Raw genomic sequence first — 15,033 nt, 5'->3', positions numbered from 1 at the left:
TATAAGAGGCCTCTGGGGAGCGCGACAACCAGGAGCAGGCAAACGGGCGTGGCACGTCTCTGGGGCATGGTCACAGCAGTTTGTGCAGCAGTTTGCGCAGGCAGGGTAAGCAGGTAGAGTTGCAGGTTTTCTTGCTAATAAGGTGTGCTGTGTGTTGTTTGAGGTGTTTCTGTTGGCTCCTTGATTTTGGGCTTTCTGCTACTAATTTTAACACGGTCGAAAACTGTGTCTCGTACAAGTGTATCTGACCAAGTGGAGCCCTCCAAAAAGGATGTGTCTGTACAGACCCATTCCTGCCATGAGCTTATCGATGTTTTCAGGGGGTGTTGTGGAGGAGGCCTGCCTATGGTGTGAACAGGTGAACGACCTCCTTTCACTGGTAGCCGAGCTTAGGGAGGAAGTTGAAAGATTAAGGAGTATCAGGGATAGTGAAAGGGAAATATACTGGTGGAATTCAGTCCTTACATCTTTAAGGGAGGCCCACCAAGGGTCAGAGGACTCATATACCTCTCACTCTCAGGCAATAGAAGGGCACCTGGTAGATGAAGGAGAGTGGAAATGGATCCCTGCTTGGGCAGGTAATAATAAAAATTCCTCCTGACCCCCATCCCCTAGCCAGGTGCCATTTCAAAATAGGTATGAGGCCCTAGATGTAGCGAGCCAGTCAGATGATGTAGAAGAAAATTATCTGCCCAGTGAGTCTCCCCATTGTGACTCATCTGTAAAACAGATCACCACCTCTAACATCAGGAAGAAAAGAAGGGTAATTGTAGTGGGTGATTCCCTTCTGAGGGGAACAGGGGGCCCCAGATATCAACCAGACCCATCCCACAGAGAGGTCTGCTGCCTCCCTGAGGCCTGGGTACAAAATATCACTGAGAGACTTCCTGGGCTGATTCAGCCCTCTGATTATTACTCACTGCTGATACTCTAGGCTGGCAGTGATGAGATTGAAAAGAGGAGTGTCAAGGTGATTAAAATAGACTTTACAGCACTTGTTCAGGTAGTTGATAGGACAGGGGCATAGCTATGTTCTGCTCAGTCCCTTTGGTGGCAGAGAAAAATGATGAAAGAAATAGGAGAACTCACATTAACAAGTGGCTCAAGGGTCAGTGGCATTGGCAAAATTTCGGATTCTTTGATCATGGGGCAACTTTTATGGCACCTGCTCTACTGGAACCAGATGGGCTCCATCTCTCTGTTAAGGGCAGAAGGTTTGTAGCTCATAAACTGGCAGACCTTGCTGAGAGGGCTTTAAACTAGGTCTGAAGGGGGAAGGGGATGTGTCTGGGCTATCTGGAAGCAGGCCCAAGGGTGGTAAGCCTGAGTTAGGAGAGACGTCAGTAGCCCAGCTGAGGTGCATGTATACCAATGTGCACAGCAGGGGTAACAAACAAGAAGAACTGGAGGCCATGGTGCAGCAGCAGAACTATGATGTAGTTGCCATCACAGAAACATGGTGGGATGACTCACATATTTGGAGCACTGCACTGGATGGCTACAAACTCTTCAGAAGAGACAGGAAAGGGAAAAGAGGGGGAGGGGTGGCCCTTTATATTAAGGAAGCTTTTGATGCCATAGGTATTGAAACTTATGAAGGTGGAGTTGAGTGCCTGTGGGTGAGAATTAAGGGGAAGGCCCACAAGGCTGATATCTTACTGGGAGTCTGTTATCGTCCACCCAACCAGAAAGAAAGGTGGACACCTTATTCTACAAGCAGCTAGATACTATTTCAGGATCATCAGCCCTTGTTCTTGTAGGTGACTTTAACCTGCCAGATATCTGCTGGGAACTTAATGCAGCAGAAAAGAGGCAGTCCAGAAAATTTTTAGAGTATATGGAGGACAACGTTTTGTCACAGCTGGTGGGTGGGCCCACCAGGGGGGCCTGTTAGACCTGTTGTTTTCAAATAGGTATGGGCTGGTGGGAGATGTAGTGGTTGGAGGCTGCTTGGGGCAGTGAGATCATGAAATTATAGAGTTCTCGATATTTGATGAAATGAGGAGGAACACCAATAAGACTGTTACTGGACTTCCAAAAGGCAGACTTTGGCCTACTTAGGAGACTTATTCAGAGAATTCCTTGGGAAGCAGCCCTTAAAGTAGTTAAGGAAAGATGGGTGAGCTTCAAAACAGAGATCTTGAGGGCACAGGAACAGACTGTCCCTGTGTACTGAAAGATGAGTCGACGAGGTAAATGCCCAGCTTGGATGGGTAAGGAGGTTTTGAAGGAACCTAAGAATAAAAGGAGGATGTGTCATCTTTGGGAGGAGGGTCAGGTCTCTTAGGTAGTATTTAAGGGGGCTGCTAGAGCATGTAAGAAAAAAATTATGGAGGTCAAAACTCAGTATGAATTTAAAGTGGCAACTTCTGTAAATAACAATAAAAAATGTTTTTACAAATATATTAGTAGTAGAAGGAAGGGTAAGACAAACCTTTGTTCTTTACTGGATGAGGGAGGGAACTTAGTAACTGCAGATGAGGAGAAGGCAGACGTGCTTAACACCTTCTTTGCCTCAGTCGTTAGTGGGAAGATGGCTTGTCCCCAGCACAACTGTCCTCCTGGTTGGTTGGTGGTGCCAGGGAATAGAATGGTCCTCCGATTACCCAAAAGGAGGCAGTCAGAGAACTTCTGATATGCTTGGATGTTCATAAATCTATGGGACCAGATGGGATCCATCCCAGGGTGATGAGAGAGCTGGCAGATGGGCTTGTGAAGCCAGTCTTCATCATTTACCAACAGTCTTGGCTCACTGGCGAGGTTCCAGATGACTGGAAGCTGGCCAATGTGACACCCATTCACAAAAAGGGTGGGAAGGCGGATCCTAGTAACTATAGACAGGTCAGCCTGACCTCAGTACTTGGCAAGATAATGGAGCAATTTATACTGAGTGTCATCATGCAGTATCTACAGGACGGCCAGGGTATCAGACCCAGTGAGCATGGGTTTAGGAGGGGTAGGTTTTGTTTGACCAACCTCGTCTCCTTTTATTGTGGCAGTGGGGTTTTGAAGTTTATGAGTTTAAGAAATTGTTTAAAATGTTGTAATGGTTTGTTTCTATTCACCCCTGTTCAGTTTTCCTAATAGTCTCTCCCTAAAGTTGTTTACCACCTGTTTTCCCGCCTTCCTCTATGTCAGTCCTGGTATTTCCAGATCCTTCCCTGTCCATCCTCCAAACCCTGCCCCTGCAGCTTGTCTGCCATTATTTGCTACACCTGTTTATCTAGAAGCTTTGTTGTCAGTTATGATATTTCCCTTCACTCATTCCTATGCACTCTTTCCTTCTTCTTCCCTATGTTTATGTATATCCCCTCACACTCCTCCTATCTAGCCCTTGATTTGTTGTTAGGCTGTGTCCTCATGGGGGATAGCCTGTCTTTAAAAGTTGCTGTTTTTCTCTATTTCATGCCCTTTTGCCTCTACCTCCCCTTTGAGCTGCTATGCTGTGTCACCTGTACCGCTCCCTTCATGGGGAGGAATAAAGACAGTTCAGAAACTCAAGCAAGGGGTCCTACCTTCTTTCCTTTGCCTGAATCCATCAACATGGGTCCACACTTATTGGCTGCTTCTGTCAGTATGGGACCTCAGCTTGTGACCAAACCACTACCTTCTGCCTGCTGGTGGCTGAGGAGGGGAGCAGCCACTTCTGATGCGTGCCGAGGGGAAAGGGGGGTCAGAGCTCACCAGCAACCAGTGTCATCCGCTCCTCCCATGAGCGAGGCGTGGCATCATTTTATGACCAAGTGACCCACCTGGTGGGTGCAGGAAATGCTGTGGATGTCTATTTGCACTTCAGCAAGGCCTTTGATACTGTCTCCCACAGCATACTCCTGGAGAAGCTGGCAGCCCACGGCTTGGACAGGAGCACTCTTTGCTGGGTTCAGGACTGGCTGGATTGCCGGGCCCAGAGAGTGGTGGTGGATGGTGCTGCATCCAGCTGGCAGCCAGTCACCAGTGGTGTCCCTCAGGGCTCTGTGCTGGGGCCAGTTCTGTTTAATATTTTTATTGATGACATGGATGAGGGGATTGACTCTTTCATCAGTAAATTTGTAGATGACACTAAGCTGGGAGCGTATGTCAATCTGTTGGAAGATAGGATGGATCTGCAGAGAAACCTGGAACGGTTGGACAGATGGGCAGAGTCCAACAAGATGAAGTTTAATAAGTCCACGTGCTGAGTCCTGCATTTTGGCCACAATAACCCCCTGCAACATCACAAGCTGGGGATGGTGTGGCTGGATAGTGACCAGGCAGAAAAGGACCTGGGGGTACTGCTCAACAGCTGGCTGAACATGAGCCAGCAGTGTGCCCTGGTGGCCAAGAAGGCCAATGGCATCCTGGCCTGTATCAGGCATAGTGTGGCCAGCAGGAGCAGGGAGGTCATCCTTCCCCTGTACTCAGCACTGGTGAGGCCACACCTTGAGTGCTGTGTCCAGTTCTGGCCCCTCAGTTTAGGAAAGACATTGAGACGCATGAGCATGTCCAGAGGAGGGCAACGAGGCTTGGAACACAAGTCTTGTGAGGAACGCCTGAGGGAGCTGGGGTTGTTTAGCCTGGAGAAAAGGAGACTCAGGGGTGACCTTATCACTCTCTACAACTTCCCGAAGGGTGGTTGTAGTCAGGTGGGGATTGGTCTCTTTCTCCAGGCAGCAACTGACAGAAGCAGAGGTCACAGTCTCAAGCTGTGTCAAGGGAAATATAGGTTAGATATTAGGAAAAAGTTTTTCATGCAAAGTGTGATAAAGTACTGGAATGGTCTGTCTGGGGAAGTGGTGGAGTCACCATCCCTGGATGTGTTTAAAAAAAGACTGGATGTGGCATTCGGTGCCATGGTTTAGTTGAGGTGTTAGGGAGCGGGTTGGACTCAATGATCTTGAAGATCTCTTCCAACCTTGTGATTCTGTAAGTATCTTCTGCCTGGTAAAATAGGTTTTAGTAGACAGCATCAAACTATTAATTCATAATCAATAGGCACTACACAGGAATGAGAGGTTAAGAATGGGAACTGTCACTTCATTAGTGAAGTTACAATGCCATACTTGAATCCACCTCAATCTTCAGCTTGCTGTTACGTGAGCTACTGAAAGTATGACAGTGCATCATGATGCAAGGCTCCTCCTCATCTTTTTCATCTTCACAGTTGCTTCCACTTCTTTCTTCTTCAATGCTGCTCGTCCGCCCAGTCTTGGACTACCAAGAGGCCTGGCTCTTAGTGCTCTAAGAGCAGATGCTGGCAGACATCCACATGCAGAGGCTTGCAGACATCCCCTTCCCATGGTTTCCAAAAGAGGTGTATCATGCATACGAAGAGAGTTGATGGACAGGATACACTGAGTACTGAAAAATAATTTGTCTCTTTTTTTTTAGGTGGTTTCATCCTGTGTTCTAAAATTCAGTATCTATCACCACTTGTACAGTCCTTTCAGGCACACAAATGTGATAAGTGTTGCATTTCTTATTTCTGAAGAAGTGTGCACAAGCTCACTGGAACCACAGTCCTTTGGGGCTGAACTTCTTTGTGGACATCAGTAAGCATCCTGCTTAGGCTGCAGTAGGTGTGGGTGTAGATATAGGAGATCATTAAATTATTTTTCTCAGTAGGTCATTACAAACCATGGAATCATAGAAAGGCTTGGGTTGGAAGGGTCTTTTAAAGGTCATCTAGTTAAACCTCCCTGCAATGAGCAGAGACATCTTCAGATGCCTTATAGTGCAAGAGAGAATGAAACTTTAAACTGTCGCCAGTCTTTCTCTTCTTTGTGAGGTTTATTTCAGAAATACAGAATTGTAAGGGTTTAGTTTGTTACAATCTTAAAAACACTGTAGATGAAATCATAACTGTTTGGAAATGTTTCATGTTTTGTTTCCTACTGTTTCTTGTTGTTTCTACTATGAGGAAACCAAACAACAAACACAAGGCTTACAGCTTTTTTAGCTGGGCAATCTGGCATTTTATTACCTGAATCTTATGATGTTACTGTAGAGTTCCTTGTGCTGATAGTTCTTCTGAACTATCAAAGTTCAAATTGATATTGTGAAAGAAAAGTCCCCTGAAGATTACTAAATAGGAAAATAAAGCCCTGTATATGGTTAGGGAAGCTCCTGAGTTTGGGAGAATTGCTGGGAGAGGTATCATATCCATACAACTTTTTTGACCCTTCTTAAAGGCAAGGCCAGACAAACTTTTTTATGTACCTAGTACTGTTCCTTTTAGGTTCTCGATGAGGTGATTAAATTTTTCCATCATCCTTATATTTTTCCTGGTTAATGAATTTTGTAATCTAATCCAAACTCATAATGAAAATATTGCAGCCTATCTTTCAAATTCTCACAGTCATTGGTTTTCTGTGAATCACTTACAAAATCTTGTGTTCACTCTAAGGACTCTCCTACTGTAGTAAACCACAATTTTATTACCCTTAATAACTTATTACAATGTACTTCAGCCCACAGAACAGAAAATTAATTTCACAGATTAACAAGGAAATTATCTTTTATCTTTTATCAACAATGAAGGAATGACAAACAAGGGACACTTCCAGTTGTTTGGTAAATTGAATGTATGCAATTTCACCTAGTCAAATGTGAAGCTGGACTATGGTGAGTTTTCAAGCTCTAACAAGCTGTAACTAGACCTGAATAAACTGCATGTATCTGAATTGAATTTGTCAATGCTGTCAGTGTTTCTTAAGCTTATAGTAAGGTGTTGCAGTTCGACTGGGGGCTCCTCGGGGAGTCCCCGGAGGGGCCTTAAGCTGTGAGTTGGCTGGTAGCAGCAGGCAGGCAAGGAGACTCCACACGGCTTCTGAGGGTGCTAATTAGATGAGGGTTTATTGGGAGTCCCATCCCCAGTAAATTCAATTCAACGAAATGTTGAGCCTTAGCCGTGTGGCTGCTGTGCTGGGCTTAGCAGGATGGACTCCTGGGGGTTTGTTAAGGGGAAGGTGAGTTAGGGAGAAGGAGCAGTGAGGAGAGAGAGAGTAAGACCAAGGAAGGAGGTCACAGAAATGATGAAAGTAGTTTTGGGGAGGTGCGGGGATCGGGCAAAGCTGAAAACTGTTTCTTCCTCATCTGGTGGCTCCTCCACAGAAACTGATGGGCTTTGGTTCCTTCTTTCCCACTGCTGTGGTCCAGGGCATCAGCTGCTGGGGCTCGTTGATCCGTGCAGCCCACTCGCTCTGCGGGACCCCCCTCCCCCCTGCCACCTCTGGGCAGGGGGAGGTGGCATTGGCTCCGCCATGGCGGGTCCTGGCGAGCAGCAGCTCTGAGGAGCCATGTGGCAGCCACGTGGTGACGGTGCCGCGAGCGGCGGGCTGAGTGTGCTCCGCGGCTTCTTTGGGGACAGGGCCGGGGCCACAGCGGGCTGGTGGTGGTGGGATGGCGGTGTGGTGTCTCGCGGAGACTCTGCATGGTGGTGAAGAGGCTGCTCAGGGCCACAGATGTGGCCCCACGCGGCTGCCTCATGGTACCGAAGGTGGCGCTGAGGCAGTGTTCTGCGGGGTTCTGCGCTGTGCCAGCAGGGTGATGGAGATACATTTTTGTCTTAGGGTTGTCAGTGTTCTTGCCACACATTGGTCGCCATTTGTTGCAGTTCCATTGCGGGGGGTCCCCGGGGAGTCCCCGGAGGGCCCCCTAAGCTGTGAGTTGGCTGGTAGCCGCAGGCAGGCAAGGAGACTCCACACAGCTTCTGAGGGTGCTGATTAAATAAGGGTTTATTGGGGGCCCCACCCTCAGGAGTGTCAGGGTCCGCTGTTATATGTCTCTGCCCCGACATGGGGAAAGGTGGTTCTGGGCGGCCGCGATTTCGAAGGATGAGTCTGGACTCTCAGATTTTCGGTCTTCAGTCCTGTTTATTATTTCTTATCTACAAAGTTTTTCTCTCTGCCCAGCTGAGGTCCGCTCAGCAGGACAGTCAAGTGCACTCTCCCCCGCCCACTCGGTAATCCCACAAGGAGCAGCATGGTTTGTGAGGGAGAAGGGGGGAAGGGGGAGGGAGGGGGAGAGAGGGAGAGCCTAGGGACAGAAGAGGCCAAGAGAGAGCTTGTGGCACTCGCACAGCTTAAGAGAGAAATTCAAAGTGGGCGTGGAATAAGACTTGGGCCAATGGGATTACAGATACATGAGACTTTAGGGGAGGAACACAGCTTGGAATAAACCGTACATTTTTGAGGGGTGAGACAGAGCATACCATTTAACTAAAATGCAGCACCACAGTAAGGAAACAGGGACATATTTCAAGGAAAGACCTGAACAGTCAGGACATGACATATGCATGCATATATACATTTATATGTATTTAAGGAGAGTGTGGACTACCTGTTGCTTAAATAAAATCTTCCATCACTCATAGGATTAAAAAACCATGTGATAAGTATACCAAAAATGGGGACCAGCATGGCTGGATTATATAATACCCAGCAGAACTGCTTGTCAGTGTCTCAGTTGCATCACAGTAATATTGAGCTGACTTCTCCACAGTCAGTCTTATCTACTAAGGTTTATTCAGGTAGCCAAGAGGTAACTGCTTACACTTGGACTTAGGAGTAAAAGTCATATCAGGGAGGGTTCATCGGCTCAGATTAACCCTTTGGGACTTCTTTGAGGGTGGGTTGTTGGTTTTATTTTCTTATGAAGAAAACTACAAATAATTAGACTATTTTGGTCCATATCAAAACTATTTTCTGGCATTCTCTTCCTTTGTGCAATTCTGATTTTACAAACTAAAAAGAATTTGTTGCTTTTTTCAGAAATGTTTGCTCTAATTATTGAGCTATTGTTGGATCAAAAATCCAACAAATGGGTATACAGAACTTGAAGATCCAAGGCTTTAAATGATGCCAAAGTTTCAACTCTGTATTAGCTCTTTGCAATACTGATAACAAGGCAGTTGTTACCAGTGAAGAAAAAAACCAGAACCATAAACTGTACCAATATTCAGTATGTGGCAAAAAGCCAGTATCTTTACACTTTTTCTTGTTAAAATGTTATGTCTTTTTGATGTGGGGTATTGCCTACATTCAGAAGGCCCTTACTATTTGTACAATATTTTAAAAAATGGCTAAAGGGCTCGCAGACTGCTGTTTCTGGAGCAATGCCTGTAAAAATACATCCCCACTCTTTGTTGATGCTGCATAACTAATGTGGAGAGGGGCAATGGCTGGCCAAGCACCTCTGCCCCTGAGTGTGCAGACCTGGCAAACATGGACTTTGAATTCTGCTGCAAACATGGTAACACAGGGGCTGGCTCTTGTCAGTTTCAGGAGAAACATGTGGGCGTGAAAACTTACTTTTGTTTTCTGTATTGCAAACTTTGTCCAGGCAGACATCTTCCTGCCAGCATTCCCTAAATCTTTTATGCTGTAAATACACTGGAGAACATAAAATGGAGAATGTGTGCATCCTTAAGGACAGATTCTGCACATATTTTTGAAGGTGAATAAAATTAACTGTTTCAAAGTCTATCTTGTGGGTCTCCTGGGCTGAGAGGAGGTTGTCACTCTAATTTTTATGGGGTCAGATGTCTTATGTTTTACTTGAAGAGGAAAATAACAACAAATCAAAGAATAAGCTATTCTTATAATTTTCTACAACCCTGTAAGTGGCCGGAGCTGGGACCATTTACGTATCCATATGTCATGGTTTGACTCTGGCTAGATGCCAGGCTGCCATGAAAAACCATTCACTCATTGTCCTCTGCTATAGTTGAGCAGAGAAGGGGGAAAGAAAAAAACCTGAAAGGCTCATGGGGTGAAATAAGGATTAGGAGAAAACACTTTAAGGGCAAAATAGGCTCGAAACTTAAAAGGCAAAAGGAAAAAATATCAACAGAATTAAAAGAGGAGAATGTGAACTAAAATAAACCCTGAGAGCACCCTTTCCCCACCCCACCCCAGCTCTTCCTTCCTTCCCTCCTACCAACAGTGCAGGGAGACAAAACATGGGGTCAGTTTTATTCGTCAGTTTTTTCGTCCATCCGTTACTTTTAAAAAATCTTTCTTCAGTTTGCTTAGGGAGAGGAGTCTCTTCTCTTATATTGTGAGGTCCTTCTCACAGGAAACAGTTCTTTGTAACTTCTCTAACATGGTTCTAATTTTCATGAGTAGCAGTCCCACCCGACCTGCTGTAAGTGAGTATCTCCCACGGACAAAGCAGTCTTCCCACAACTGTTTGCATGGGTCATTAGTTCATGGGATGTAGTCTTTTAAGGATGAGCTGTCTACTTTGAAAGCAAGGATCCTCTTTCTCTATCTCTAGGAGCAACTGTCTTCTGTCTTTCTTCAAGTTTCCTACTAGAATACAGCTTTTCAGCATCCACATGCTCCAGCATGAACACCTTTTCTCACGGGCTGTGAGTGGACCTCTGCATCCCTGCATGTACTTCACAAATTACAGGAAAACTGTTGTATTATAGTACTCACCATGGCTTGTAGAAGAATCTCAGCTCTGACAGCTGGAGCACGTCCTGCTCATCCCTTCTTTCACTGAACTTGGTGTCCCCATGTTGTTCTCATGTGTCTTCACCTTTTCCTTTTCTCTGACTTAGGAGAGAATTGGTGTCTGTAGGTTTGGTTGTTACCAAGTTCTGTCAGTTGAAAGGTACTTATGGGGTTGATCCTGTCCAGGCTCCGCACTGGGGAATTGCTTCTCATGACCCTTGCTGTTGGCCACGTGGTCCCCACTGGCAGAGCGCAGGTGGTGCCAGCTGCCGCAGTGCCAGCTCCATTCAGCACCTCTCTTCATGCGAGGCGCTGAAAGGAGAAGCTGCTGCCGCTGCCTCTGCCCTTCTGCCCTCAGCATGGTTAAAAGCAGCCAAGCAAGCATGGTTTGCTGTGGACCCTGCTGAGATAGCCCTGGCCACACGGTCCCAGCCACATTGGGAAGGGCCCCAGAGGCTGCCTTGCCACCCCTGCGAGGAGGAGAAGGAGGAATTGCATGTGGTTTTTTTCCGTCTTAAGTATGTCATCACAGAGGCATTACCAGCTCCTTTAATTGGCTTAGCAGCATGCTTATTTTCAGACCCAGCCCACAACTGACTTTGCCAGGCATAGAGAAAGCTTCTAGCAGCTTCCCACAGGAAAAATTACTTCTGTGACTTGCTTCTTCCTTCCTCACCAAAAAATCAAGTCATGCAAAACCAACACACTGTAATACTTTTCTTCTTTTCCCTTTCCTCTAAATTCTTAGAAATCCATTTTCTCTCAAAATTTCTAGAGCTTGCCAAGAGTTCTATAATTTTGCAAAGTTCAGCATGTTTTTTGACTTCATGTGTGTTCTTCCCACCACTTGGTTTGCTGAGCTGGGCTGTGCTCATTCTGCCCTTCATACTTCCCAGACCCCTGACAGCATCCTTCTGCGGGTTTTCTGATCCCAGGGTGGGGTCATAAAAGCCCTGGAACCCCCACCCAACTAGAGCAGGACAAGGTCTGTCCACGACGGGAGAACAAGCTCCAATGTTAGCCACACAGAGCAAAACTATGTTCTGTGTCAGTAATTCGTTAAAAAGTGTTTTTTTCCGAGCGTGAAGCAGCTGAAACTGTGTTTGTGGTTTGCAGAGATCCCCTTGGTCTTGTACCTCTTTGCCCTGATTTCCATCACCTGGCTGTGGGGAGGACTGCACATGGCTTACCAGCACCTCTGGATGTTAGTCTTCTTCATCATCTTCAACAGCCTGCAGGTAAGAGCCAGCATCTGGTCCTTTGGTCTTCTTGCTGACCTGGGGGTGTTTTCTCATGTTTGTCATTTTGGCTTCACCAGCTGAACATCATCCGGTAACTCACTGTCACAGTGTGGAAGTGTGTATTCTCTTTATTTCTCAAACTGACATATGGAATGCATATTAAAGCATTGTTTTTAAACAATAGCACTATAATTGCAGAGATTTCATGTCATAGCTAATACACTCAGAAAGAAAATTGCTTGCTTCTGTATGTATAATGCTACTGAGATAATTATACCAGTAAAAATGAAGTACCTGCAGCCTTTGCAAAATCACTATTTCAATTTTCTGTAGATGTTAATGATAATGATGATAATAATAATAGTAATCACACAAATATTTTAAATTCTTTAGCCCTAAGAAAGAATCTTTTTCTATTGTAAGAGGTGAGGCCTGAGGCTTAGTGTTGCAGTGGGCATGGAGTAAGACTTGGGCCAATGGGATTACAGATACATGAGACTTCAGGGCAGGACCACAGGCTTGAGATAAACTGTACATTTTTGAGGGGGAACAGAGCATACCATTTAACTAAAATGCAACACCACAGCTTATCTTTTCTGATACAGCAAATAACTTTTATTGAAAAAGGAAACAAATAAATACTAAATGTTCATCATTAATAATAAAAAATGTAAATAGCTCTTTCCAAAATTTTACCCATATAAGTGTTTGGAGAACCCAGTGCACTGGGTTCTCTAGTGCATTACACTGCATTTAATACCGTACTGCATATTGCTGAATTATTTATAGAATAATGGTTATTGTATCAGAGATGGGAAAATACCTCTGATGTCTGAAAACAGTGAAATTAGTGGGAGATTTAAAGTTATATACAAAAAACTTTGGAGGACAAGTACTTCTGGACTCCAGTATGCCCTTGTTATTTTTTTTTTTGAACAGAAAACTCTGTGACAACTTTTATTTCCCAATATTAAAAATCTGTATACCCCATAAAATAAAAATTAATTAACTAAAAAGGCATATTTTCACAAAATGGATTTATTTGAAATTGAAAATGTGAGCATTTCCTTAGGCAGTGTTAAAATACTTTTAAAATTACATCTCAGAAATAATTTTTTTTTAATTGAGAAAAAATATGTACTTTATTCTCCCTGGAATATATTTGATTTTTCTCTATATATTGCCATTTATTTGTTATATATATATATATTGACATATCAATATGTGCTTCTGCTCTGCTTCAGCAGTAGATGTGGTCTCTTTTGGCATCTTGCCTTAATGATAGTTCCTAACATCTGGGAAATAAGTGTATATGTCAACAGGCCTGCAGAGGTTAATGCAGCATCTCTATTCACATTATGTCAGTATTGATCTTCCACATGAGGAAAAGAAACCTTTTACTTTTGTTCTTTCTGGCCCAAGAGAATCAGTAAAATCTAAAATATATAGTAATATTTTTCTTTATTCAAAGGAGGTGAAAACATTTCAAATGCATAGTCTCTTCCTGTTTATTATTTTAAATTAAAACATGCATGGCTGGAGCTCCAACTCAAACAGTAGCAAACAAAAACTTTATTTTCAACTATGAGGAGCTTAATAAATTATACTCTGTGCTTTAAAAGTGGATTATTATCCTTTGTTGTATTTTTGTCATGTACAATGTAATAGAACAGTATCCATTACATTTTATAACTATTTACTAACTGCTTTTTTGAAGTATAAAGCTACCATGTACTTAAAAGGAAAAGAGCTTTTTGGTGTTGCCTACCCTGGGAGAAGTTAAAAAAAAAGAGTAGTTTTTTCACAGTTCTACAATTATTAGATTTGTTTGTTTTAGTAGATGTTTGTCTTCACTGCTTTGTAAATCTCCATAATAAAAGAAGTTTTAAAAATATTTCCTGGAATGCCCCCACACTTTAAATAACCATCCCATACGGACCATTCTCCTCTTTTAAAGTTACGATTTATCTAGTCAAGAAACGGAAAAGCTGATGTATGATTCAAGTGATCAGACATAAAGCATGAAATGAAAAACAGGGAAGGAACAAGGTGAAAAGTCTGCAAATTTCTTTAATCTATGCTGCTCATCAAATAATCAGATGCAACTAACAAACTCAGAGAAAATATCAGTATGCAAAGTCTTTGTGTAGAACAAAATTATGTATTACCAATACTGAATAAAAATGAAGGTTTTTCTGTGGGCAGGTGCAGCTTCAGAAAGGATTTTTATACCATGTTCTCACCGATGAGGGGCTGGTCTTGGGGAGTACACACTTCCTGCTGAAAGTCATTCTGACCCACAGGCTATGCAGAGCCATGTGTATCCAACAGTCCAGTGTTCTTTGAAAATTTAATCTCAGCCAATCTCTTTGTGACTGGGAAAGGAAATGGGACTTGATAGTGGATAACACATTTTCATAATGATAACAGTAGAAACTACCTGTCTTTGTTATGCATTCTGTTGGCATCTTATTCTCATGTCTTTGTCAGCTCTCAGAATTGGTGATTGTTAGAACAAGCCTACTTTTCTGCAATAAAAACTGGGTTTACCATGTATAGGTGAGCGTTTCTGTTATACAACAAGCTCTGTTTCAGCTGGAAAGCAATTCATTGCTCATTAAGAGTTTTTTTCATGACAGAAAAGAGGAGATGAAATAGTTTACAAGAAGTAGAGGCCTGGTTCCCTGCTGTCCAGAAGCTGTGGACAGTGTAAAGAAGCAGAACATGATCCATTAAAATGTGTTGGATATTCAAACGGATTCAATACAGGAGATTGAAAGGACACTGAATATTATCCATTGTGTTTGTTTAGCTTTATGACATGCATTTCCCAGGAAATGCACTTGCTTGAAAAGCCATCCACTCAGTACAAATTGTTTCCAAGCACTTCCTGCAGGAAATGGTTCTCATCAGAGACAAGTTTATAGTAGGAGCTATTCTAGTACATGGAGGGGAAAGTAACCCTTTCCCTGTAACTTCAGGAATAAATATGCAAATGGGAGGGCAATAGCTGATTTACAAAATAAAAAGTACATTTAGAAAACCATGAAAGAAAAAGAAGTGTGTTGGGTATTTTGAATTCCTTAGCAGTATGCACCTAATTGTCCTACCCAGATAGCATCTGTGATGCAGAAACATACTCCATTGCTCTTGCATGATAAGCCTCAGCTCCTCATCTTTTTACTTGCAAAACAGAAAAAACGTTTACCTCTTTTCTTAACTCACAATTGTCATTGTGGATTTATTAATGTGTTTTTCTGGGGTCAGGAGTGAAAGAATAAGCTGCTATCTTGAGTACTTCTCTCAAATATTTGCAATTTCACAAGCTCTTTTACATGCACTATACCCATCTAAAA

General features: G+C 43.6%; 1 protein-coding gene across 1 annotated transcript in view; it reads left to right on the top strand.

The window, feature by feature from the left end:
• Positions 1–15,033, top strand: part of LOC121345383 (adhesion G-protein coupled receptor V1-like) — an 88,662-nt gene that overhangs the window by 43,137 nt on the left and 30,492 nt on the right. Inside the window, exon 4 of the mRNA XM_041422217.1 lies at positions 11,553–11,674. Within this exon, the coding sequence (XP_041278151.1) occupies positions 11,553–11,674 (122 nt within the window). The remainder of the gene's footprint in view (positions 1–11,552; positions 11,675–15,033) is intronic.

The sequence above is a fragment of the Onychostruthus taczanowskii genome, unplaced genomic scaffold, assembly GCF_017590055.1.
Source record: "Onychostruthus taczanowskii isolate IOZ18803 unplaced genomic scaffold, ASM1759005v1 scaffold72, whole genome shotgun sequence".
Taxonomy (NCBI): Eukaryota; Metazoa; Chordata; class Aves; order Passeriformes; family Passeridae; genus Onychostruthus; species Onychostruthus taczanowskii.
The sequence above is the reverse complement of the archived record's forward strand: the minus strand, read 5'-3'. Positions and strand labels throughout refer to the sequence as shown.